General features: G+C 34.4%; 1 protein-coding gene across 11 annotated transcripts in view; it reads left to right on the plus strand.

Moving 5' to 3' along the window:
• N4BP2 (NEDD4 binding protein 2) overlaps positions 1-25,295 on the plus strand; it is a 135,695-nt gene extending 110,400 nt beyond the window's left edge. For 9 of the 11 annotated variants that reach the window (XM_036908514.2, XM_057502163.1, XM_057502165.1 and 6 more), the window contains 3 exons: positions 3,842-3,910; positions 4,098-4,221; positions 5,463-9,212. In XM_036908514.2, coding sequence (XP_036764409.2) covers positions 3,842-3,910; positions 4,098-4,221; positions 5,463-5,508 — 239 coding nt within the window. In that variant the 3' untranslated portion in view covers positions 5,509-9,212. Of the gene's footprint in view, positions 1-3,841; positions 3,911-4,097; positions 4,222-5,462; positions 9,213-20,656 lie in introns of those variants that run through there. The other 2 variants (XM_036908515.2, XM_036908521.2) reach the window with 2 other exon arrangements.
• Positions 25,296-26,604: the final 1,309 nt, after the last annotated feature.

Below are 26,604 nucleotides of genomic sequence, written 5' to 3' on the forward strand. Positions count from 1 at the left end.
TTTTGAGTGTTTGCATTATGGTGGTGCACCCTTCTTCCTTTCTGCTTGTATTTTTCTTTGCAGATCAATAAGAAAGGCCACTGCCTGCCTCTTTTCTAAGTTCTACTTCTTCCCAGGGCTTTGGATAAGAATCTTTTTCATGCTTCCATTCAATATCATGTACTTCCATATATTAACGTAGCTTTTTGATTGAGTATCTAGTTTCCTTTTCATCACCGAATGGTAACACTTAGAAAAATTCAAACTATTTTAGTTACCCCAGACTCTACTACTAGATATCTTCTCCTTTCACCCCTATTAGAATATTTTTGAGTTCTGAACTTGACTTTCTCTTCCATTTTATTGTGGAAATATGGAGGGTCATGACTCAGCTATTACTTCATGACTCCATAGCCCTGCCCTGTCGTTGATAGCTGTATTGTACTAGTTCATTGATTTGTATACATTTTTTTAAAGCTTTATACTGTATACACATTTATCAATTCAACACATATCACTTGCAATTAAATACTTGATTAAATGTGATTGGTATAAAAAGTTGAAAATTCACTTATCATGAAAACCATGTTGAAAGGTCACAGAGTAATATAGTAAACATCTACTGTACACATGACTCCAAGTAACAAGTGGTAACATTTTACCATGTATGCTTCCTTTTTTTCCCCCCCTCCCTTCGTATTCTTCCCAATCCTTTCTATTTCTTGCCTCCTTTCTAATGTAAATAAACATACTTCAGTTTTGGTCTACATCCTTCCTATCCAGTTTTAAAAATACCTTTACTGTGTGTACATTCATCCATAATCAGCCTATAGTATTCCCTTTGTGAGTTTTAAAAAATGAACATATGTAGTATCATATTATGTCATCAGCCAAGTATGTATTGTCATTCAATACAGTTTAATAAGATCTCCTTATCTTTATTGTAACTGCTGCATAGTATTCTGTTAATGCATCATTCTGTATCCATTCCTCTGTTGATGGACATTCAGTTGCAATGTTGCAGTGAACTTTATTTTGCATATCACCATGTGAACTCCTATCACAGTATCTTTTTTCCTAGCATTTTATATTAAAAAACTTTAAACCTACAGAGAAGTTGAAAGAATTATATAATAAAGATCCATATATCCTTTGCCTAGATTGTTCAGTTGTTAACATTTGGCCACATTTGCTTAATCTCTCTAAAATTTCTTTTTGCTGAACCATTTGAACATTAGTTGTTAAACATTTTGTGCTTCACCTTTAAATATTTCATCATGTTTATCTCTTGACAAAAAATTAATTTTCCTATGTAATCACAATACCATTATCATTTTTAAGACATTTAACATTGTTACAACATTATTGCCTAATATACAGGCCATATTCAGATTTCTCCAGTTGTATGGAAATGTCACGTATAGCTGTGCTACCCACTCTGCTACCCTAACCCAACCCCCTGCCCATCTCAATCCAGAATCTGGTTAAACATCGTATGTTCCAGTTGATGTTCCACGTCTGTAGTTACTGTCAATTACCACCAGATGGTAGTATTGTTGAATAGAAATGTGTCCAAGGGAAACTGTGGCTCAGCCCTGAATTACTTTTAGTCATAAAAGATGATTTTCAAAATTGGGGATGAATTAAAAAAAAAAAATCTTATGTGCCTTCTGATTGAAATACATACCAACAGCACCTATGAAGTATTTTTTGCTCCCAAATAAACTAGATCTAAAAAGAAAAGCCTTTAGATCTGATGACTACATTATAGGGATTTACAGGGAACAGAGGAACATGTTAAATGGCACCATGGGAATACAATCAGCGAACATTCAGACAGTGAAAATCTAGGATAAATGATCCAGTTTTTCAATAAATTTTAAAGAAAAACACAGGGAGAGAGAGAATCTTGACATTAAAAGTTGTTTAATAAATATATCAACCAAATATAATGTGTGGACTTATTTCAACTCTGTTTCAAACAAATCACTATAAAATTGTTTTTCTTGAGACTATTGGGGAAATTTTATTTATTTATTTATTTATTTTTGAGAGGGCATATCTTATATTTATTGATCAAATGGTTGTTAACAACAACAAAATTCTGTATAGGGGACTCAATGCACAATCATTAATCAACCCCAAGCCTAATTCTCAACAGTCTCCAATCTTCTAAAGTATAACGAACAAGTTCTTACATGGTGAACAAATTCTTACATAGTGAATAAGTTCTTACTTGGTGAACAGTGCAAGGGCAGTCATGACAGAAACTTTCGGTTTTGATCACACATTATGAACTATAAACAATCAGGTCAAATATGAATATTCGTTTGATTTTTATACTTGATTTGTATGTGGATCCCACATTTCTCCCTTTATTATTATTATTATCATTATTTTTAATAAAATGCTGAAGTGGTAGGTAGATGTAAGATAAAGGTAGAAAACTTAGTTTAGTGTTGTAAGAGAGCAAATGTAGATTATCAGGTATGTGCCTGTAGACTATGTGTTAATACAAGCTATACAAGGGCAATAAAACATCCACGGATGCAGAAGATTTCTCTCAAAATGGGGGGAGAGGTTCTAAGCCTCACCTCTGTTGATCTGTTGGGGAAAATTTTTATCCACATTCAGAAATTAAGAAACTGCTTTTAATTTTGTAAGATATGAGGATGACATTGTTACATTTTTTAAGAGCTTTTTGAGATACATTTTGAAAATTTACAGTTGAAATGATAAGAAATTGGGTTATGCTTCAAAACGAGTTAAAGAGATTTCTAAAGGTCATAAACAGTAGTAATAGCCTGAAATTTGAGAACTTAAACATATACATTAATTCATCAGCAAACATCTTTTGAATACCTACTTTATTTGAGGCGTGTGATTCAACTAGAGAACATTGAAAAGTGATATGGTATAAATGATCTAATTGGTAAGGGAAGCAGTAGTGAATGAATGATGAGAGTGAATTATGGTTAGTTAAGACATTTAAGTTTTTTTTTAAGTAAGCTTTGTGACATCACATCCATAAAGAAACAATGCACAAATAATCATTGTATAATATAGTATAAAATGTTTTACAAAGTGAATACCCTTGTTTAGCCAGTGCCCAGAATAGTTGAAGTTTAAACAAAATAGTGCTTGAAATAATGGATATGTACTAGAATAGAAATGGAGATCTTAAGCGAAAAGGAATTACAAATGCAACAGCATCATATCCTCTAAAAATTCCAAGCTAGATATTGCCCTAGAGATACTAGACTTGAAAAACCATCTATTTGTGTATATGCTAGAGTCTTAGGGTGAGTAGAATATGGAATTTTTTATTATGTATATATGTATTTTTTATGCTAAAGATCAAAACTTGTGCTATTTATAAATGAGGAACAAGTATTTATTAAATTCATTAAATAAATTCTTAACTATTAACAATTTCTTGGGTCATTTTATTCCAGCTATTTTGACTCTCACAAGGTCATATCCAAAGCAAGAGCTGCAGTCTTTTAGGAGGCTCAGGGTCATTCAATATTTAAAAATCATCTATTTGGAAGAGTTCCTTAAATTAACAATTGATTAACAGTACAACCCAGTCCATGCTATAATTAATAGTTTGCTAATAGCTATTCCTGAGGGTGATATTCTGTAAAGTAGTTGATTTATATCCCATTTTACTGATAAGGAAACAGGTAGGCTAAGTAACTTGTCCATGGTCCTATCATGTAGTCATTTAGTAGCAGAGCTATTAATTCAAAGGGTTGTGAAGATTCTTAGTTAATAAATATAAGTTACTTAAAGTAAAGCCTGATGCCATGTGTGTAATAATTGTTAGGTATCATTAATATTACTTTTGTCATTATTTCAGAGAAAAATTCTGGTAGCACATGGAAATCTCCTTTCCCCATAGGGGAAGAAATCCTACTTAAATCTTTAGGTGGGTGACTTGTTATGACGCCTGCATACTTACATACATCAAAAACATTAATTCTAGGGCTTTTTGAAATAATAAATCTCTAAATCTCCATGCAAATATTTCATATGTGTTTGAGTAATTGAAGTTTGTTTTCTATTGAGAATATAAGATAAATGAATTGTAACTGTTCCAATTCCTGTCATAACAGAATTTAAGCAGAGTGGTGGTAAGCCCTATCTCTCTGTGATTACGGGGAGAGGAAACCACAGCCAGGGGGGAGTTGCTAGAATCAAACCAGCTGTCATTAAATACCTCACAAGCCATAGCTTCAGGTGAGTAAAGATTTCTGTTGTTGATAATGGCAATAGCCTGTACACAGATAGTAAAATTAATAGTATACTCAGAATGACTTCTTAAAATAGTTAAGTAAATTTAACCATGTGATTTTAGCCCTAAATTCATGCTTGAATTATGATGTAACATTCCCTGCTGGATTTATGATGTCCAGTAATCTAAAAATGAAAGAAAAATATGGTTGTTGTTGAAGTAATCATCTGACAAAACTATTTCTATCATAAATTTAAAATCTAAAATTAAGTATATTTGCATTTTTTGATAATGTATTATCCAAGATAATTAGATTATACATACCATAGTGTAAGGTTGCTCTTTAATTATTCCTTTGGTAATATTTGTGGATTTTTGAAGGAATTGGGCTTCTGCTGAAATATAGTTATAATTTGGATATGTTTAAACTTTAGCAGAAAACACTCCATTAATATGAATTTATACATCTTTGTAAGTTAAATGCTATTAATGATCTCAGCTGACAAACATGAAATGTCCTTTCTCATTAAGAGATTATTATGCAATAACATAAAATGGCAAGAAAAGTCCTAGAATAAAGATCTATTGATGGATAGATTTCCTGAGGATGTACATAACATTAAGTACTTCCCTTCCTGCTTGTAGTTCAATTAGTATAGCATATTTTGCTTATGCCATGTAATAAAATGTTGTTAGGCTATGTTATAGAAAATGATAGCATTAATTCTGAGTATGAAAACAGATGACATGTTAGAGTTACTTTTACAAAGGGAGTAATTAGACCAGAACATTATCATGTTGGGATTAATGATCTGTTTTAGAGACTAGTGTGTAAATTCTATCCTGAGGGGGCTGAAAGCATTTCATGGCCTGATGAGTCAGATTTACCTATTATATTAGAGATTTCTTGGTGCTGACATAATGCATAGAAATAATGTCATGTAGACATCACCATAGCCATCATACAACACTTTCTTCATGAAGGTCAAATTCAGGCTTGAGAGTATTGAAAAATCTTAAATTCTAGTAAGTTAGGAGTAGCCCCAAGCCTTAGGATTGTATTTGTTTTGACAGTAGAAAAGAGCATAAGCATAAATATTGGTCTTGGATATTGATGTAATAAAGGAGAGTGCTTTGATAGTAAATATTACATTTAGCACAGGCACTTGTAATTGGTTACAAGATATATTCCTTAATGAGTTTGAAATTTTTATCTTCAAAATAACTCTCTTTCTCATTTCTGCAGGTTCTCTGAAATTAAACCAGGGTGCTTGAAAGTCATGCTAAAATAAAATAAACAACCTTGACTTGGAAGTGTGAAGATTTGTAGGTTAATAATAGTTTTATTTACGATTAGTTTTACTGCAAACATGTGTTTTATTAAAAATAATGTCCACTTACAAAACAGGAAAACATTATGATGATGTTTTATTTTTTGAATTTGACAAAATTCAAAAGTTTAATTTTTTACTGAATCAAAATGCCAAATACATTATCTGTTAAAAATATTGAGAATTTTTATTGATTACAAAATGTCTAAGAAAATTATTAGCTGCAGTTTTAAAGTGTGAAGTACTCTGATTCTTTCTTAGAGAGAAATGTTACTTTTGTACTAATTGTTTGACATTTAGTAAGTCCTAAAAATGTTTATGAGAGGTGCTTTGAGTGCTTTGAGATCTGGGTCATGGATTGGTATATTTTGTGCTAATACATGAGGCATTAGAATAGCTTATACTGAAAAAGGAAGCAGTAGTCCTAGTAGTAATGAATCAAAGGAGATCTAACAAAAACACTTGAATACTTTTTTATTTCATTTTGCCATATCCTACAGGAAGACATGCTAGGCTGTTGCACTTTTCTTTTGCTTTGTAAATGATCCTGATCTCTTAACCTTTTGTTCCTTTGTTCTCCATGTATACATTTTCTAGGAGATCTCAGATTGTATTGGGGTCTGATATTACATTGCAGTTTTATACCTTTCCAAAGGTAGAAAAGTTTTCAAAAGGGAAACAGATATCTATCAAGTGTTACAGTCTCATAGAACTGCTTCTAGAACTATCTGTATAAGTGATATTTAGGAGAGTACTAAAGAGCTATCTCATATATTTGAGGCATGAAACTTCTCAACTGCAGTAGGTCAAAATCCTATTAATTAAAAAAAATTTTTTTGATAATGATTATAAAAGGAATCCTTACAGTTTAAAAGTTTTTTACCTTTATTTTTAAAAAGCCAACTTTCTGAAAGGAAACTTCCGTTGACTTGTTTTTTGGTGAGCTAAAAAGTTCTGTTAGTATGTCCATTATAATTTCCTTTACACAAGTTTAATGTAGTTGTAAGATAAATTCTAACCAAAATAAGCAGGCGACAAGAGGCAACAAAGGGCCAGGCAGTTTATTTGAGCGCAATCCTGAGCGATGTTTCCTGGTCTGGCTAGTTACAGGCCGGAGAAGTCATGCGCAACTAGACAGGTGGGGAGTTTTTAAAGAAGGTAGGGGGAGGCAGAGCTTAGATTTACAGCGGCTCGAGGATTGGCTAGCCTAAGGCACATTTTTCAGGTTGGGAGGGGGCAGCAGCCGGGGACTTTGGCACGTCATCAGTGTCCGAAGTGCTCACCCCTCCCTCTGGTGCCTCCAACCTTACAGTAGTAAAGTATGATTTTCCAGTATAAGACAGTAGATTAAACAAATTAAACTTTGGATGTGGAAAATATTTTTAATATATACAGTTTTAGCAAACAACAATGTTGCTTTTTGATAAGCTTAAAAAGTCATCTGGTTCAAGAATTACAGGTTTGAACTATTACTGAGAGAATCCTGAATTAGAGAATGGTTTCCCAAAAGAGAAGACATTCTAATGAAAATAAAACTCAGAAACACGTTTTTGTATATCTTGAAAGCATGCTTTTAAAATAAGACTTGTATCATTGAATTTATTTCCACAAAAATAAAAATGTGTTTATTATTTAGAAATAGCTAGTGACTGGCATTGAAGTATTCATATGCTTATGTTTGTAATAATTTGTTTAAAAAAATGCCAGCAGCTTAGCATACTTTCTTGTGATGTCTAGAAGAATTATATACATTAAAAATAAAGCAGTTCATTTTGACAACATATTATAAAACTACAATTATAATATTTCTATGTATAAGTTAATATGTAACAATTAGAAATGTAATAATGCTAAAACTGGAATTGTTTGAATGTGTACAGCTGCATACTCATTTTCTGTGTTTTTATATTTCCTCACCCAATTGAAAAAAAACATCGCTTTTGAGCACTGCAGCTAGACTTATTTCAGTATTACTATAATTATGGTTAATGTGGGAGCAGTCAAAAAGAAAAAGAGGATGTATTTTGTGGGCAGAAACCAAATGAAGAATCTATATTTTATACTGTATCCACTTTAATTTTATGCTTTATTTTGATAAGGGCATTTCTTCTTAATCATCATTCATTCATAAATATATAGGCAAATTTTGAATGTCATATGTGTCTTTATCAAGTTGTTTAATCCTAAACTTTCTGCCGCAATCTAGCAACACAGAATTATGGAAGAAAATTTTATAATTGCTCTTTTCTTGTTTTGCCCATTTCTAAATTCTATATGCCAAAAGGAAACATAGTTTAAGGATTATCAGTTTTTTCTCTTCTGCCCATTTCTAATTCTGTGTATCAAAAGTAATGATAGTGGGGATTATCAAAGTTTTCATGTATTTGTATATTTTGTGCTAATACATGAAGCATTAGAATAGCTCTTTGCAAACATATTAATATTTTGCAAGTACAGCAGTTCTGTAGTTTGGATGGTTTTAGTAACAACTGTATCCTTTCAGTAGTCTCTTACCAGTATTCACCAGGGGAAAAAGAACTAATGTGGAAACCGCAGGGGAAGTGGGGCTGGACTGAGGGAGACTCTTAACAGTATTTTCAACCATCTACTTCCTTATCAGTGTGAGACATGGAAGAATGCTGTCTTACATTTATTGGCTGTTCATATATCTCTCTATTATTTTCAAGTTCAGATTTTTTCAATTTATTAGTGTTTCCTTACTATTTGCAATTGTATGGCCTTTAAATACAGGACATATTATATAGTAGAAATCCTGACTTATAAAACACTTTGAGAAGAAAAACTAAACAGTTCGTTGGATTGTTTCTAGTCTTTTATTTTCATCTTCTTCTTTTTAAATTCAAGTGTTTTTATGCTTAGAAAAAGGAAACATAATAGCAAGATTGGTTATTTCTGAGCTGAAAATTGGAAACTTTGTAACTCAGGAAATTGCTCTGACAATGTTTTAACTGCTCTCAATATAAGGAAATAACAAAATGTATAAAAAAGACACAAAAATAATGTGTGCTGCTTTTTTCCAAGTGCTTTTTCTAAGTGCTTTTCCACTGTGCAATGAGGTGAAGTTTGATGATTTTTCTGTGTTGTGGTTAAATATTGCTTATATTTATTTACATGGTAAAGAAAACAGATTTAAGTGTTTGTGTGGCCAAAAAAATGTCATTTAAAAGTAAGTTTATGTAGAATGTATATGTTAATGGTGCTTATTTTTAAAATGTAATTCAAGTTTACAGTATTAATGCCTCTTTACAGAATTTAATAGAAAAACAAGGCTAGAATACATCCACATCCTGAAAAGCCTTTTATAACTTCACCATTATAGGATGACAAACTTTGTTGTTTTCCTAAAAGTTGAGCAATTGACTTTTATGGTCCAAATGATGAACCTGTTATTAACAGATGATTGAATTAACTGTAAGGCTTCTCATTAAAATACAATATTGCAGCTATCAGTTGGAGAATATATTATAAAATTTTCAGACAATATATCAGAAACAAAATGTTTTTATTTGTACTATAAAGAAAATGTAATTTTGCTGTTAACTCTGTACTTTTTTATTGAAAATGTTTTATAACTTTGCTTTTAAAATTTCTTATGAAACCATTTGCAAATAACATACTTAATTTAATAAAATACTTTAGCCACAGTCCAGTGTGGAGAAATCCTTCATTTAATATGTTAGGGTTAGTACTTTAAATATTAAAACTTTTTTTATGTGTAATTTTGTAATTTCAAGGGAAAAAAGTGTCATAAAAATTTCATTTCTGTACCACACTTTCATTCTAGTTTAAATCATTTGCTATAGCAAATAGGGGTCTGCTTTTGAACCAGATAAATGCATTAGCTAGGCTTATTTCTTCACACCCGTGTATCTTTTTGACTGATAAGAAGATTAAGAATTGCATCCCTAAGGGACTCAAGTATTAGTTTAATTAATGCTAAAGATCTTTGGATTTTATTCCACTCCAAAGCAGAATAACTCACTTATTTAGCAAGTACTTAAAAATTATTACTCAGCTAATATTTTTTGAATACTTGTTACTGGGGACACAATATAAGACAGAGATTCTATCTACAGGTATCTTATAATTATTCTCGTCAACCATTTTGTGTATAGTAATTTATACTGTGGAACACATTCATATACATTGTATTTTAAGACTCAAGGAAATCTTATTACATAGGTGTCTAAAAAAGCTTAAAGAAGTAGACTGGTTTGCTAGTTAGTGGCAGAGGTAAGACTTAAACCTAGATACTCTGACTCCTAGTAAAGAGCAATAGCATCTATCTTAAGAGTAAACATAATTACTTAAACAAAGATCATCCTGTTTTCCCTGAGAGATGTGCTCCCACAGCATATGTCTGTGAAAGTCTCCCATTTATAAATCTGCTGTCCTTTATCCAAAAGAACTTGATTTTATGGGTTTTCCAAGACAAAGAATTAAAGTAAATTCCAGAGACAGATAGCATCCAGGACTGATGAGCATGCTCTTTTTCATGAAGTTTTTGGGGATCTAGGATTGTTTTAGCTCACTGTCATACCTAAGACATGGCCCCTATTTTCCTAAACTATGGTGGTTGGCTAGAGCTCTAGTCACCATATCTACATACTATGGAGTGAGGACAAAGGAGAAGGGAGCAATAGGCAATTGCCAGTGACACAGATTTTTGGAAGTTGCCATAGGACACTTCCACTTACATCTTACTGTTAAGAAATTAGTCATGTGGTCACATCTAGCTGCAAAAGAGGCCGAAAAAGTGGCTTTATGTCAGACTGCCATATGTTCGGCTAAAATTTGGGCGTTCTTTAGAAAGAGATGTATGTTAGGGGAATGAATAGCAGTCTCTGCCACATAATTTTTATTAGATGCATATAATGTGAAAATTGGTTTTTGATACATTACTTCAACAGATCTTTGTTGATGACTACTATATGCTGGGAATAATAAAAAGGAAACAGTTGTAGTTTAACTTAAATATTCATCTGATACTAACCAACATGGCTAATGGAATGGGCTTTCAGTTGATGAGTTAACTGCTTAATGGGATCACTTTTGATCTGATAACTCAGTGTGGCTACTAGATTAGGTATGTAAGTTATTTCTAGTGATACTGCTTAGTATATTTGCATATTGACTTGTGTTTTCTTAACTTATGAATTACATAACTTATGAATTACATTCATGTGTGAAGGCTCAGAACTTGGCACAAGTGATTTAAAGCCGAGTAAACTGAGGTAGGGAGATGTAAATACCTTAAGGACTAGAAACTGCATAAAGGAGAACTGTGAAAACATGGGGCTGGGGACAGGGTAGATAAGGTGGTGAATTTGAATTTTGCTCTCCTGATAAAAATGTTTAAATGACTTTCTGTAGGAAAAAGAGTAAACACTTCAAATTCTAGCTTCTGTGTATATGTACTATAAAGGTACAATAGTACCTTTCTTAGGTTCTGAGGCATTTTTCCAGGTAATCTCAATTTGAATTCAATTTGCTAGAGGTTTATTTAATTTTTAATAAAGGTTTATATAGGCATAATTATTTTAATTGATTTAATATTAGTATTTTAATAAAGTTTCAAAATGTGCATAAATTAACAAGGAATGACTATTTTGGGGTGGAGAAATAACAGAATGTGATCATTGGGATTGCATTAAATCTATAGAAGGCTTTGGGTAGTGTGGACATTTTAACAATATTAACTCTTCTGATCAGTTTATATGTGTCTTCATTTTCTTTTATCAATGCCTTATAGTTTTTAGTGTACATATCTTTCACTTCCTTGGTTAAAATATAAAAATACAAAGTTATTTTGATACTTGCCAATGGGACTGTTTTCTTTATATCTTTGTTAGATATTTCATTGTGGGTGTATAAACACAACAGCTTTGTATGTTGATTTTTGTATCCTGCAACTTTACTGAATTCTAGCATTGTTTTTGGTGGAGTCTTTAGGACTTTTTATATGTAAGATCATTGCATCTGCAGAGACAATTTGACTTCTCCTTTCTGATCTGGATGCTCTTCTTTTTTTTGCCTAATTGTTCTAAGGACTTCAGTGCATTACTATGTTCAATAGGAGTGATAAGAGTGGGACCTCGTCATGTTACCAATGTTAGAGGAAAAGCAACTTTTCACCATTGAGTATGATGTTAATTGTGAGTTTGTCATATATGGCCTTTATTCTGTTGAGGTACGTTCCTTCTGTACCTATTTTGTTGAGAGTTCTTATCCTGAGAATGTTGAATTTTGTCTAATTCTCTGAAGATGAACATACGATTTTTGTCTTTCATTCTATTAATTTAGTTTATCAAATTTATTGATTTGAGTCACCCTTGCATGCCAAGGAAAAATCCCATTTGATCATGGGGTATGATCTTTTTAATATACTACTGAATTTGATTTGCTAGTATTTTGTTGAGAATTTTTCATCTACATTCATCAGGGATTTGGCCTGTAGTTTTCTTTTCTTGTAGTTGTTATCTAGCTTTGGTATCAGAGTAATGCTGGCCTCATTAAATGAGTTTGGGAGTTCCCTTTTCAAATTTTTGGAGGAGTGTAGGAAGAATTTGCATTCATTCTTTAAATGTTTGGTAGAATTCACCCATAAAGCCATGTGGTCCTGTTTTTTTGTTGTTGTTAAGGGATTTCTGATTACTGGCTCAATCTCCTTTTTGTTCTGTTTATATTTTCCATTTCTTCATGATTCAGATTTGGTAGGTTGTATGTTTTTAGGAATTTATCCATCTCTGGTTTGGAATTAACCCATTCTATTTCTTGGCACATAATTGTTCATAGTAGGTGTAATGTCCTCTTTTGTTAATAATTTTGAGTTCTCTCTTGGTGAGTTGAGGTAAGGGTTTATCAATTTTGCTTTCTTTTCAAACAACAAACTCTTAAGTTTGTTGATCCTTTCTCAAGTTTTTCTGTTCTCTTTCACTTATTTCTTTTATTTTTTTTCCTCCTTCTGCTGACTTTGGACTTAGTTTTTGTAGTTACTGTAGGTGTAAAATTAGGTTGTTTATTTAAGATGTTTCTTTTTTTAAATGAAGGCATTTATTGCCACACTATGTCTTTAATCTATTTACACTTAAGGTAGTTAAAATTTACATCTAAAAATTTAAAACACACTTGTAAAGTCCCTTCTTCTGGGACTCCAGTGATGCATAGATTTTCTCTTAGTGGTGTCCTGTATGTCTTTCTTAGTAGGCTCTCTTCAGTTCCTTTCATTCTTTTTTTTGTTTCTCTTACTGAATAATTTCAATGATATGTCTTCAAGCTCAGTGATTTTTTTTCTTCTACTTGGTCTAGTCTGCTGTTGAAGCTCTCTATTGATTCTTCAGTTTAGTCATTGTGTTCTTCAGCTCTTAACATTTCTGTTTGTTGACCTTGGTCTTGTGTTGTTTTCCTGATTTTGTTAAATTGTTTATGTGTGCTCTCTTAAAGCTCTCTGAACATCTTTAGAAGAACTATTTTGAATTATTTGTTGGGCAATTATGTTCTCTACTTTGAGTAGGTTACTGGAAATTTACTTGTTCCTTTGGTGACATCTTGTTTCTCATCCCTGTAGCCTAGAGTAGGGTTTACACATTTGGAGAAGCAGTCACCCATTCTGGACTTTATGGACTGAATCTGGTAAGGAAAGACCTTCACCTGTGGGTTGGGAGTGCACTGGAACATGTTGTGTCATTTATTTAAAAGATAACAAAGCAGTAAGTAATGAATGAATATGCCTTCCTTCTCCAAATTTAAAGGCATCAGATGAAAATACTCTTATACAGGAAACTGTGGAAGTGTGTATAAATAACCTTTATTTGACTTTAATAGTTCAGTATGTAGATTGTGTTTTATTATACCAATGGTGTATAATAAATAAGGTGAGGCCCCAGAATGTTGTTCTGACTAAAATTTGAGAAGTCTGGGGTTCCCTCTAAGGAAAGCAAGACACACCAATAGCATCAGTGTAACCACTAGATTTGAGACAGTCACACCTACAGCAGACAGGAGGGGAAGATGGAAATTTCTCTTGGGAGGGTCATTACTGTTCAATCCTTAATTAGGAAAGAAACCAAGTAACAGACTAGCTCTTTCAGTGCTTATAGAAAGAAGTATGTTAGTCAAAGCCTGTTTGGGCACTGCTACATCAGCCTTCCCTACAGAGTGTCAGATATATATATATATCTTGTATGTGTGTATATGTTTTGTAGTTAGATACAGTGACCCTCCCACTGGGGGGGGTGGGAGAGACTAAACATTCTGGATGAAAATAACTAAAAATACTCTAAAAGCATTGCAGAGTTGATGAGATAATAAGGGCTTGGACAATAAGAGAAAGCATTTTGAGGAGAATTTACAAAAGGTACCTATGATCCTGGCTCACCTTTGGCTTCAGTTTTCAAAGTCTTGTAGTAGTAACAGAAGATGATGGCCAGCTAACCTAGAGACTGGTAAGAGACAACCATAAAGACAGCACCCTAAAGGGTTTCACACTCAGTGTGGATGAATCAGAAGTAATTTTGCCCTCCTTCCCACTCCCAGAAGAATGCAAGGAGTGTTGCCTTGTCAGGAGAGAAAACAAATTAAAAAGCTACAACCAGCACTGACCCTCACACATTAGCAGCCCAAAGTCAAATTACTGAGATAGTCCAAAACACTTCAAGCTATGAATTCAGTTTAAAGTCCCAGCCTGATAATGCCAACATTAGCAGCTTGACAGAGCCAAAGACAAATCTCAAGGAGAATACACTTAAATTTTGGAGGATTAAAAAAAATCCTGCAAATTACTTCCAAGGAAACCAGTTTACAGTAACAAATAACCAAGCATACAAGGAATTGCTTCACCAAGAGTGGTAACTGGCAGGGGCAAAGAACAGAAGCAGACCTGTGAAAACTAAACCAGGATTTGTTTCAGAACAAAACCCAGAACCAGGTTTCAGATTGAGAGCTGTATATTCTAAACACCTGATACTTGTTTATTGCATCAATTAGGTGATTTTTTTCCCAGCAATTCTCAGGAGTCAGGGAGGAAAAGCAGAGACATCAGTTGGGTTAAGCAAGGTAAATTATTGGCAAGGGTTCAATGAGAGAAGGTGGGGAAAAGGAATTTAGGGTCCTGTATGTATAAAACTGAAAAGGTTGACTCAGGTATAGTCAAGTGGAATCCAGAGGAGACTGATAAACTGGGGAAATGGTGGTGAATAGTGAAGGTACAGTAGAAGTAAAGAACAGATTCAGAAAGTGTGGGAGAGTGGGAAAGTGTAAGATTATAGGAATAGGATTCATAATTCAAGATATTAGGGATGTGCATATTTATTCCCAGCAGAGTTTGATTTGTCGCTGAGCATGGAGATCAGAGTGGAGGTCAGAACTGATACCAATTTCTGGATCATCCTTACGTACTTATTGTCCAGGAAGGTTTCAGGTACGAGAGTGGAGAGGAAGATTGGAAGCCAGTCTGCTGAAGGTATGGATGGATCAGAAAGTGTTTTCTTTATTTCCATGGTCCTCCTCCTTCACACCGATAGGATCTGACTCCACATAGCCCTACTTTGAGGGAAGATTTATAAGGATTACTCTGCTTTAATCTACTATTTTGCACCAGTGAAGGGATGAGATGGATGGGGTCATTGGAAGAGCTGAGAGGATTGTGGGAAATGGACAGTTTATCAGTCATTACAGAAAAATTCTTTGCAGTGGAACTAAACTGCTTTGTTTGAAGTCAGTTCTTTCCTGATCATTTATCCATCTAAATATATGAAAACCAATGAAATATACTTTAAAAATTACTCATTATTTTTGGTTATCTCAGTTTCTCCATTTATATAAACAACTGAGAATTGACAGCACTCTCTTGAATTTCTGCTAAGATTCTGCATATTCTGTATATTAAGAAGCACTGTCATTTTAAGCTCTGGCCTAAGTTTTCATTGTTCTTCTAAAAAATTAACATTAATTTCTTCCCTTCAAAAGTAGTATCTGGCGTTTGGTTACTTAAGAATCTACTTTTAAAGTACCTTATCAATTTTTTTTATTACACTCATGAAATAAAATTATTAGCTTGATTTTATGAATATAGTTTCTCCCTTGGCACTTAACATTTCTTGGTTCCTGTCCTTGAAATCAAGTAAACAATTTTAGGTCATGTGCCTGTGATTTCACTGTAAACTAATGCAGATCTTTGCAGGAAGTAGGCAGGATATAAATAAACCAATCTTACATGTTTAAGGGAAAAAAGCAAGGTGCAAAAGGGTACTTACAGTATGATCCCATTTTTTTAAAGTATGTAGACCATACATCTTTCTATACATACACACACACACACACACACACGAATGCAAATGCACACATGAAGTGAGCAGAATAGATTCAGTAAAAGTAATTCTAATCTTTATTTGTATTCCTCAAGAAACGTATATGAAACTTGTATTTTATATAGCACTAGCTATATAAAACATAACTTGTATGAACACCTCTTAAATCTGCATTTCCACAAAGTTTTTCTGTCTCTCACTCTTTCATATCCCATAGATACCACAAAGCCTCTGTCTCCACATTTCTTACTCTCCCCCTTTCACCATAATTCTGCCACTGCTAGGCTTTATCTAACACCCCATGCCTCTTTCTTTTGATTATTTTACTACCTGTAGTGAATAGGCCTGGGCCTTTAGGATACCTCACCTTTGGATCTTCACCTGTAAGTCCCACCCCAACCCCAATTTGTCCTAACTATGTAATAAGGCAGTAGGAAGTAAGCATGTAGAAGGTGGGAAGGTGTCAGGGTGTAAATGTCAGAGTTTTTTGATAGTAGGTAGGATGATGGAAAGAGGCTGTGAATATAGTAATAATTTTTATAAAATTTTTATAAAATTTTATAAAAATTTATAGTAAGAATTTCTGAAAGGTTCTTTAAGAAACTATGAAGAGTGAGTCACTTTAGGATTGGGCCTGGGGTAGTAGAGGAAGATTTTGCTTTCATTGTCTGAACAGATTTTTTTAAAAGCAGTATGTATTGCTTTTAGAATTTTATTTTTAAAAAATAGAAATAGATTAATAAGTTCATATTTTAAAATACAGTGAAAAGTATCATGCTTGATTGAATTATCTAGTGTGCAAATTTGTATTATACTTCACTTGGGGCTGCTTTCTAGTCCAAATGTAATCAGATAATTTAGCTCATATATGTAATGATTCAGTATTATCAGGAAAAGCACTAATATACCTTTTCAAACTCAGAAATGACTACTTTAACTGTTAGAAGAAGGCAGGAGAGATATAGGACACATATTATGTGTGTAATACGAACTCCAGAGTGAATTACAAGAGAAAAGCCAAACTTAAGCAAATTTTCCTGAGCTAATGAAGACTTGTATTTCCATTTAAAAGTGCTTGTTAAGTTCTAGGCAGAATTGATAAGAAAAGGTACACACTTAAACATATCCTGATGGAATTCCTGAATCCCAAGACTGAAGAGAAAAATCTTATAAATTTCTAGACAGAAAGAAGAAATTATTTACGAAGGGAAAAGAATCAGACTTGCATCAGACAGAGGAATAATATCTATACCTATTGAAAGAAAAGGAACACAACCTGAGAGGTATTTTTCCAGAATCTTGCATTCTTCAAACAGACTACATATATATGCAGGCATACACAAAAATATTTTTTGCCACACACATAAAAATGAAAGTAGAGACTTTTCTAGGTCATATTATCTGTTAAAATTAGAAGTAAATTGATGAAATTACAAATAAAATTTAAAAGATAATTTAACCAATTATTTGAAACTTAAAGACTATCCTCCTAAATAATCCTTGAATCAAATTAGAAACTAAAATAGAAATTGTAAGATCTCTAAAACAAAAAAGGGAAACCCAACATAACCAAACTTATAAGATCTAATGGAAGCTGTGTGCAGACAGGGTTAGGGTTAGGGTTAGACAAAGATTAGAAATATAAGAACTCAATGTTCACCTTAAATAATCAGAAAAGGAACCATAAAAGACAGTAGAAGAGAATTAATAAGAAAGGTTTAAATTAAATTAAATGTAGAAAGTAGAAAAGATAAACAAATCTCCCTACCCCCAAAAGACAAACCCCTTATGATTCAGAGGGTTGAAAAAATTGGTAAAAATCAAAATACATATTTAATCCAGCAATTCTACTCTATAATTCTTAGGAAATAAAAGCATAAACCTCAAATATATATTCAAGAATATTTATTGTGGTAATGTTCATAGTGGCAAAAAACTGAAAACAGGTGAATTTCCTTGCAAAGGTAATGATTAAAGTGTGTTATAGCCATACTTTGAAACATGATATAGCCATTAGAAAGAACGAGTTAATCCTGTTCCAGTTATCTATGCCATGTAACAAAATTTCCCCAAAACTTTCTGACATAAAAGACAATTTTACCATGCTCATGCATTCTGGGGGTCAGAGATTTGGACAAGACTCAGCAGAGACTATAGGCACCATGGAAATGGATTGTCTTCTCCATGGTGTCTGAGGCCTAATTTGGAAGACAAGAAAGCTGAGGGGGACTTGATGGAAAGAATCTGGAGTTATCTGAAGGCTCATTCACTCACATGTTCAGCAGTCTGGCTGTTGGTTGAAAACTTAACTAGAAATGTCTGCCAGAACGTCTACATTTGGGCTCCCAATGTAACCTGGGTTCCCTCCCAACATGGCAGCTTGGAGAGAGTGGTGGCAGGGGGAGAGAGAGAGGCCAGGGGAGAGGAGTGAAGGAGGGAAGGAGAAGGAGACAGAAATGAAAATGGAGGAGGTGGAGGAGAAAATGAGGAAGTAGAAGGAGGGAGAGGAGAAGAGGAGAGGAATAGTGGAAACTGTACCATCCTCTCTGACATAGTCTTAGAACTCAGTAGCATCACTTCTGCCACATTCTGTTTTTCAAGACAGTTGCAGACCCACCCAGGTTCAAGAAGCAGGACTAGACTACAGATTTTTATAGCAGAGCAGGAAGTTTTGGAAGAGCAACAGGACATATTGTTGTGGCTATTTTTGGAAAATACAATTTGCCACAGAGCCCTACCAGTTAACTTTGAGGGCATTTCACAATGTATTTTTGTTAAGCAAACAAACAATAAAATCAGAAAAGTGTATACAATATAATCCTTTTTTATAGCACCTTAATGACAACTCTGATATATGTATTTATGATTTTATGAACAGGAAGAAGGTTATGCAAAGATAAACAGTAGGTACTTTGGTTGAAGGGCTAGATGGAGAACAGAGGTAAACAATGATAAAAGTATAGGCATACTTACCTGCATACTTACAAATACAAGAAAGTGCTAGTAGCAGAGATAAAAGTATGGAGAGTGGGTATGGTAATACTGCATGTGTATGTGGATTCTGAAGGACAAAATTTAGAACAATGGAAAGGGCTGTCATATGAACCGTAGGTAGTGAGCTTCAGAAACAGCACTATCTTTATGGAGCTCTTATAATTAAGATGGAGGAATTTCCAATTTCATCGCCTACGTTATCAGAAATAGACTTGAATCAAATTATGGCCCTGTTATCATCAGGGAAGTAGTTTTGTTTTTCTTAAAAAAGATGCTTATCCCCAAATTTTATATTTGCTCTGCTGTTATTTAAAAAAAAAAATTACTGTGTTGGCAAACTTTCTCTTTAGAAGTGCAATCTCTGACTTATGGGGGCAATGGTTATATCCATTTTATGGTTTCAGAATTTTAAGGCTAGTTATCAATGATAGTGGAAGGATTTTTTTCTGATGTCCAAATCATTCTCCTTGGTGTATCAGTATTACTTTTTGTTTTTGGATGTTTGCCTTTGTTAGCACCTTATATGGACACTGATTATCCTTTCCTCTCTTCGCTTGCTTGTTTTTGGGTTTTCTTATTATCACTTACCTGGTATACTTACCTGCATACTTACAAGTATGTACTCTGAAGAGTACAAGTATGTACGTCACCAGTACTCTGAAGAAGTTGGAGGAAGAGAAAAGAGTCTGAACGCAAACCCAAGGACTATTGCTTTGTCTGGAGTTCTTGAATAAGGCTTGCTGGAATAGGCTTAAAATCAGTGTTTAAGTGGAAGTCAGCCAATGAGTTCACTAATATCCCAGAACCACCTAGGGTCAAAGAGACCAATGCCATCTGTAAGTGTGGATAACTACCTTCCTTTTAATCCTTTATAGATGGATTCCTCCCCAATGGGAGCAGTAATTCAGAACTGAGTATATTTGAGGACCTTATTACAACTTTACCACTAGAGGTCAGAAACCAGCACATGAATCCTGCACAACTAACATTGAGAGAGTGCTGGTAGATAAAGTTTTATGTATTTTTCAGAACATTAACCAGATACTTTTGAGGTTTAAAGGGAACCACTTTATCTTTTTTACACCAAATTTTAGCAACTGGATTACTTGGAATCTTCACTACAATCCACCCTCAATCATTAATCTCTAAATTGATTTTTTTCTTCCTTACTCACTATACACACTTATTACTCACCATCTCAATGTAATTGTTCATTGTGGTAATATATTCAAAGATTATAAATAAAACAAAATGAACTATGTAGACTTCTAGTAAGGATACATATATGAGCTCAGCAGTCCTCATCCATTTTTGTGCTCTAACTGGAAATTGTTGACTATGTATATTTTCTCTGGTCTATCGTTTTGGCCAGATACTTCTAAATGAGATAATTTCCTGTTCACTACATCAAGTTATGCATTAACTTAAATGATTGTGTTAATGTGTCATGGGCCATTTAAGACAGTGTAACTATATTTAAAATATCCTCATTTTATTCTGTGATGTCTTTTGTATGTTAGTTCTTTGGTGTATTGGAAAAGGATTGAAACTAAGGAATAGTGATGTAAAATATATTTGTCACATGTTTACAGTTGAGATATTTAATTATTTTTTGGAACATATTTGTGACTTCAATTTTAATTGCAGTGAAAGCAGATTAATATATTTTACTCAGTGGTGTCCAGTTTTATGATTTTATCAGTTATGTTGGGGTTGGGTAGAGACATTTAGATATGTTTAGCCTATCTTGCTGGGTTGCATATTTAAAGGACTACTACTTTTCTCAGGCTGTCTTCTGCCCGTGCAAAGCCCTCCAGACTGAAGTACCAGGACATACTGTCATTGTCACTGTTTGTGGCAGGCCTATCCCTGCTGGCAGAAGCTAGACAGAAAAACAGAAGCCAAGCTCCAGAAGATTGCCAACCTCCTTGGCAACATGAGTGCTGTCTTGTACCTTACCTATTGCTGCTATGATTTGTGTTTCTGCTACCTTTGCTCCCAGGGATAATGCTGGGCGGCAGTTCCCATGCAGTATGGCCAGAGAAGCAGTTCAGGCCTATCTGATGATGTCTAGGTTTGGTTTTGGATTATCCCCTAAAATGGGAGTAGGTATTATAGGTTGAATTTTGTCCCCCAGCCCCCTTGCTGCCAATTCATTTGTTGAAGTCCTAATCCCCAACACTACCAGATGTGATCTTATTCGGCTCTTTACAGAGGTAATCAGGTTAAAATGGGATCATATGGGTGAGCCTTAATCTAATACACTGGTTGTTATCCTTATAAAAAAGGGAAATTTAGACAGAGAGATATATGCATAGAGGGAAAATGATATGAAGAGACCACAGAAGACAGCCATCCACAAGCCAAGGAGAGAGGCCTGTAACAGACCCTTCCCTTACAGGCCGCAGAAGGAACCAGCCCTACCACCACCCTGACCTTGGACTTTAAATCACCCTGTCTGTGGTACTTGGCTACGGAAGCCCTAGCAAACCGATGTAGTGGGTTTGATTTTGTGTTTAAGTCTGTGACAGTGACTATTTCACTGCAACCTTTTGTCTTTTTGCAAAAGCATCACCCAGTATTCCCTATAGGTATCTCTGAGAGTACATCCAGATGACACCTCCCTGATATAGCCTTTTTGCTTCCCCATTCCCTCCTACTCCCTCCCTCGCCCCCAGAAAAAAGGAGCATTTTCATGTATATCTAGTTCTACTCTCACCATCAATAGAAGGAATTCCATTGCAATTAGGCCAGCTCCCCTCTCTTTTCAGAGGGGCTGATTTAGGAAACCTGTCTGTTTTACCACCTCAGTAAGCTGTTCAGGTCCTGTATGTGAGCAAATCTGCAACCCAAAGTTGCAAAAGGCAATTGGCTACCCTAACCCCACGAACTTTCTGGAAGGTACCCTGTGATGACAAAGAGTCAATAATAATATCATCCTTGCTATAATAGCTGGATGAGGATTCAAATGTGATTTCTACCATGTTAGGTCCTGTGGGATACAGCCCCTGCCCTGCTGGGACTGTATAGACTAGCAGGTAAGATAATAGGACACATAATTGCTATTCCCTGAGGCAGTGTTTATTGTAAGTACTACATTAGAGGTGTGGGGAACAGAGAAGGAAGTATATTTTGACTGGGATAGCCAGGAAAGACTTCATGGAAGACAAAACACCTGAGCAGGGTTTTGACAGAGGCAGATAGAGGGAAATGTGCTCTGTGCAAGGAGACAGTGTATTCAAAGGTTCAAAGTGATGGTCAGGATATTCCCAGCAAACCTCCTTTCTAAAGGGAGCCTGAAAACAATCTGACATGCAGAGGGAGTACACCGGCGTAAGTGAACCAGTTAGCTGCAGTCAAATTGTTCTTGCTCTGGAGCCTGGACCAGACTCCCATTAAAGATTTTGAATATCACCCCTACTGGTAAACCAGCATTTCCTTTTCTCCAAGTTATAACTTTCTCTTCTCCTCCCCTCCCTTTCCTTCTCTATTTTCCTTTTCTTTTTTCTTTTCTCTCTCTGGAACTGATTATAAAAAAGAGAAGGCACAGATTTGAAGTTTTTACCTATAAAACCTTTCTTGATTTATTTCTGATTATAAAAGCAATAATGCATCTGAGAAAAACACTGGAAATACAAAGACAGGTGTAAAGAGAAAAGAATTTAAAAACTCTTCACTAATCCCATTCAAAACAAATATCTGTTAACATTTTGATGACTTTCCCATTCAACCTTCTTGTTGTGTACATAAACATTTAAATAGTTGAGATCATATTATGTATATATTTTTGTATCCTCCACTTTGCAATGAAAGTTAAACTACACATCTTTCCTCATGTTATTAAAAGTAATTATAGTAGTTATAAACATACTCCACAATATGGATGCCTGTAATATAATTTATTTTTCTGTTGTTGGACATTCATGCTAATCAAAATTTTCCTCACAGAACATCTGTTCTCATTTCGAATTGTTTTCAAACTAGGTTCCTAGATTCCTTTTCGTCTCTTGTTGTCTTTCCTCTTCTTTGATTAGATCACTGTTTATCATTCCAGGAGTGGAGAGTGTCTAATATTGACAAAAACTCCCAAGGTGGTGTGGATAGGCTTACCCCACCTCTCCCCAAGCTCTGGTTAAGAGCTGCAAGATTAAATTAAATCCATAAGGTCACTCTGTGGTGACTGGGAGAAAACAGAAGGATCAGAACCATAATAAATGCCCAAATAATTGTGACATACTTTTTCCCACCGAGTTAATTAATTATTCAAGCTTCCTGTGCTTGCATCTAGAATTCACAAAGTAGATGTCACCAACAGTAGACTTTGTTTTTCTGCTTTCCAGAATTTTCCTCCAATTTGGGGAGGTTGGAGGCCTGGGTAGTGCTTAGCTGAAGCTCAACTTTGAAAACAGAATTTGCACAGTATTTTGGGCTTGGGTTGATTATGAAAGGAAAGTTTACTAGGTTCTTTGTGGGATACTAGGTGATGTGCTATCATGCAGAGAGAAAGGAAGTAGGGAAAGAAGTAGTTCTCCATTACGTTGTTTTTTAATACTTCTTGCTCAACTAGAGCACAGACTCAGTGTGAGGATATCTGGCTTTTTAATATCAGGCATATTATATCATTATCTGCATCAGATTTCTCATTTGTACAGCATAGGACTTTGACTCTCCTTAAAGTTGTTCTCAATACTAACAGTATACCATTTTCTCTGCAGTTATCTGGCACACAGGCCTTTTTTTGAGAGAACAACTCTAAGTTTATACATCATTTGTACCCTTGCTGTCTGCTCTGGTCACCCTGTCCTTGGAAATTAAAAAAAAAATGCCACAACTAAATGCTTTTATTATGAAATGAGAGTAGCTGAAAAGAAAAAGACTATTTAACTTGAGCAACCAGAAAACAACAAAATAAATCAAAGAAAGTAATGGAGATGAATTGTTTGCTCAGAAACGAGGACAATCTAAAAGCCATCTTTACCATTCTGTTTCCTGTCAGTGTCAACGCAAATGAGATAGGTAAGAATCAGAAATAGATAAAATAAATTAGAAAGTAAAAAGATAACAAGAAGTGGTAAGTAAAGCCAAAAGCTGTTCCTCAAGATATATAAATGTTATAGAGAAAACTCTTGTAAGACTCACCAAGAAAAAGAAAAAAATTCTTTTTTAGGCCAAAAAAGGTATTCATAGATATGGAAGAGATAAAAGAATCATAAGAAGAACTGGCTATACTGGGGCAGCATGTGCCTTTCTGGTAGATTTCAGTGATGATTAACAAAGCATGGGCACACGTTACCACTGTAAAAACAATGAACAATCTTGGTCTCTCAGGTTCAATGTCTAACAAGGACATCCATCAGGCTGTCTGAATAGCAATGTAAAGTTGCCCAAGACTATGCCTTAGAGTTGCTAACTGTATTGGCTAACTGTATACAAAACAAGCTTCCTTTAAATGTGAAAGGCACATTTGTCTCAGCTGGAATAAGCCAGGTTTGCGCAGGTGCTGTTTTAGAGTCCTGTCAGGGCAAGACCCACAGTTGAAACATATAATTGCTACCATATGTTTTTCTATTTGCTTATAGCTTGTTGAGTGTTTGCAGCTGGTATTTCTATTTGATTTGCGTGGCACCCTGCCCCTCTCATTCTGTCTGCCTTCAGTTACAGAGTTTCATTTTTACTGGTGCAGGCAGGTGGCAGGAAGATTAAGATCATTTGTAAGGATAGGATGTATTTCTGGAGTGTTTATTTATGGGTCATATTAGGTATTAAAATATTTTGGAAAACTACTGTCATTAAGACACAGCAAAATAATAGTAGCTAATATTCATTGAAACTTCCTGGGTTGCAAGACATGTTCTAAGCATCTTGTATGTACTAACTCTTTAATCCTCATAACAGTCCTATGATGTTTAGATGCTATTAGTATCCCCAGTTAAAGCTGAGTCAACCAAGGCACAAAGAAACTTTCCTGAAGTTACACAGCATAGTCAAGATTTGAACTCAGGCAGGTTGGTGGGAGAGACTGTACTCTTAACTGTTACATTATTGCCATGTAATTTTGAAAAAAATGATCATGTAATTTTGAAAAAAACGATAGGAAAATATCGTTTACATTTTAGAGTGGTAAAGTCTTTCTAAACAATCTCTAAAATTAAAATCTTGGGCATGGCCAAAGACACTATGAAGAAAATTAAAAGACGAACAACAGACCGAGAGATATTTTTTGTGAAATATATATAGATTATTGATATCTTTAATTTATAAACAATTTTTCTAAGTCAATATGAAAATAATATAGAATGCAATAGAAAAAAGAGACACAGGATATAAACATGCATTTCAGAGAAATACAAATAGAGCAAATATGGTGAAAAGATGTTGAAGCTCACTAATAATTAGTGTGATACCACTTTTCAGCTAACAAAAAGATTTGTAGTATTTAGTGGTGAGAGTACAGGCAAATAGATGTTCTCATACATCATTGGTGGGCTTCTCTGGAATGTAATTTAGTAATAGCTACTGCAATAAAAAAGACATCTACTCCAAAATTGTGCAGTCTCCTGACCTGTCATTTATCCACAGGAGTACTTAATTGGTCATGCACAATTGCATTCAAGTGTTACATTGTTTGGACAAGTATAGCACTTTCTGCAATAGCAAAAAAATGAACTTACATCAATATAGACTATTTAAATTGATCAGGGTACTTCCATCTAATGGAACACTATGCTGTTATTAAAAGGTGAAGTTAACCTATTTGAAAAGATGTTCATGGCATATTGATTGATTAAATCAAAACAAAAGTAAACTGCAAAGAAATATGTCTAGCATGACACATTCTGGTAAAAAAAAAAGAGGTACTAATATATGTGTATCTGTCATTAAACATGCTAATATATGTACAACATTGGCTCTAAAAATTCCATATTGAGTGGGAAATACAGCATTTCTACCCATTTTTCTGGAGATTTGGGGAAGCTTATGTTCCTTATAAGCTCTGATTTCCAGTGTCCAGCCTTTTGACGTTTTACTTCTACAGTTGTTTTACTCTGCTTTGACCCCTTTTCATTGATTTTCCAAAACACCTGCTCATGCCAGGGTGTTGTATATATTAAACATACTTAAAATTTTGTGGTTACATTAGAGAATTACATTGTAACCAAGGACTGTAGGTGACTTAATATTTAATTGTAGTCATCTTTCATCTTAAAACTTCTTTGGCCAAATCTTTCCCCCATCCTCTCTCCCAAATAAGTCATTTGTGGCCCTGGATTATTATTGCTAACCTCTCTCTTCTTCAGCCTGTTTTCCTTTGCATGCCAGCCCTAAATTCCCAACTTTCTGTTCATTTATTCTAGATAGCAATTCAGTCATACTGTTGTCATCCCTCTTCTGAAAGTGTTTTTCTACTAGCCTCTCTCATAAATTAATATATTAATTAGGATTAGGTTAGATTGTATGTGACAGAAAACCCCAAAACAACAGTGGAATGTGCAAGATAGGAGTCTATTTCTCTCTTCCACGTAGATGAAACCCCGTGGTAGGTGCTCCAGGGCTTGTGAGGCAACAACACAATCTTCAGGGACTCAGCCTTCTTCTAACTTGTTCTTCCAAGCTCAATTTATGGCTTTCATTTCATGGTCCAGATTAGTTGCTCCAACTTAAGCATCTAAGAAGAAATGGACAAAGAAGAGAGCACTTCTTCCTCTATTCTTCGATGTTGCCCACACCTCAGCAG

This window comes from Manis pentadactyla, chromosome 5, assembly GCF_030020395.1.
Source record: "Manis pentadactyla isolate mManPen7 chromosome 5, mManPen7.hap1, whole genome shotgun sequence".
Taxonomy (NCBI): Eukaryota; Metazoa; Chordata; class Mammalia; order Pholidota; family Manidae; genus Manis; species Manis pentadactyla.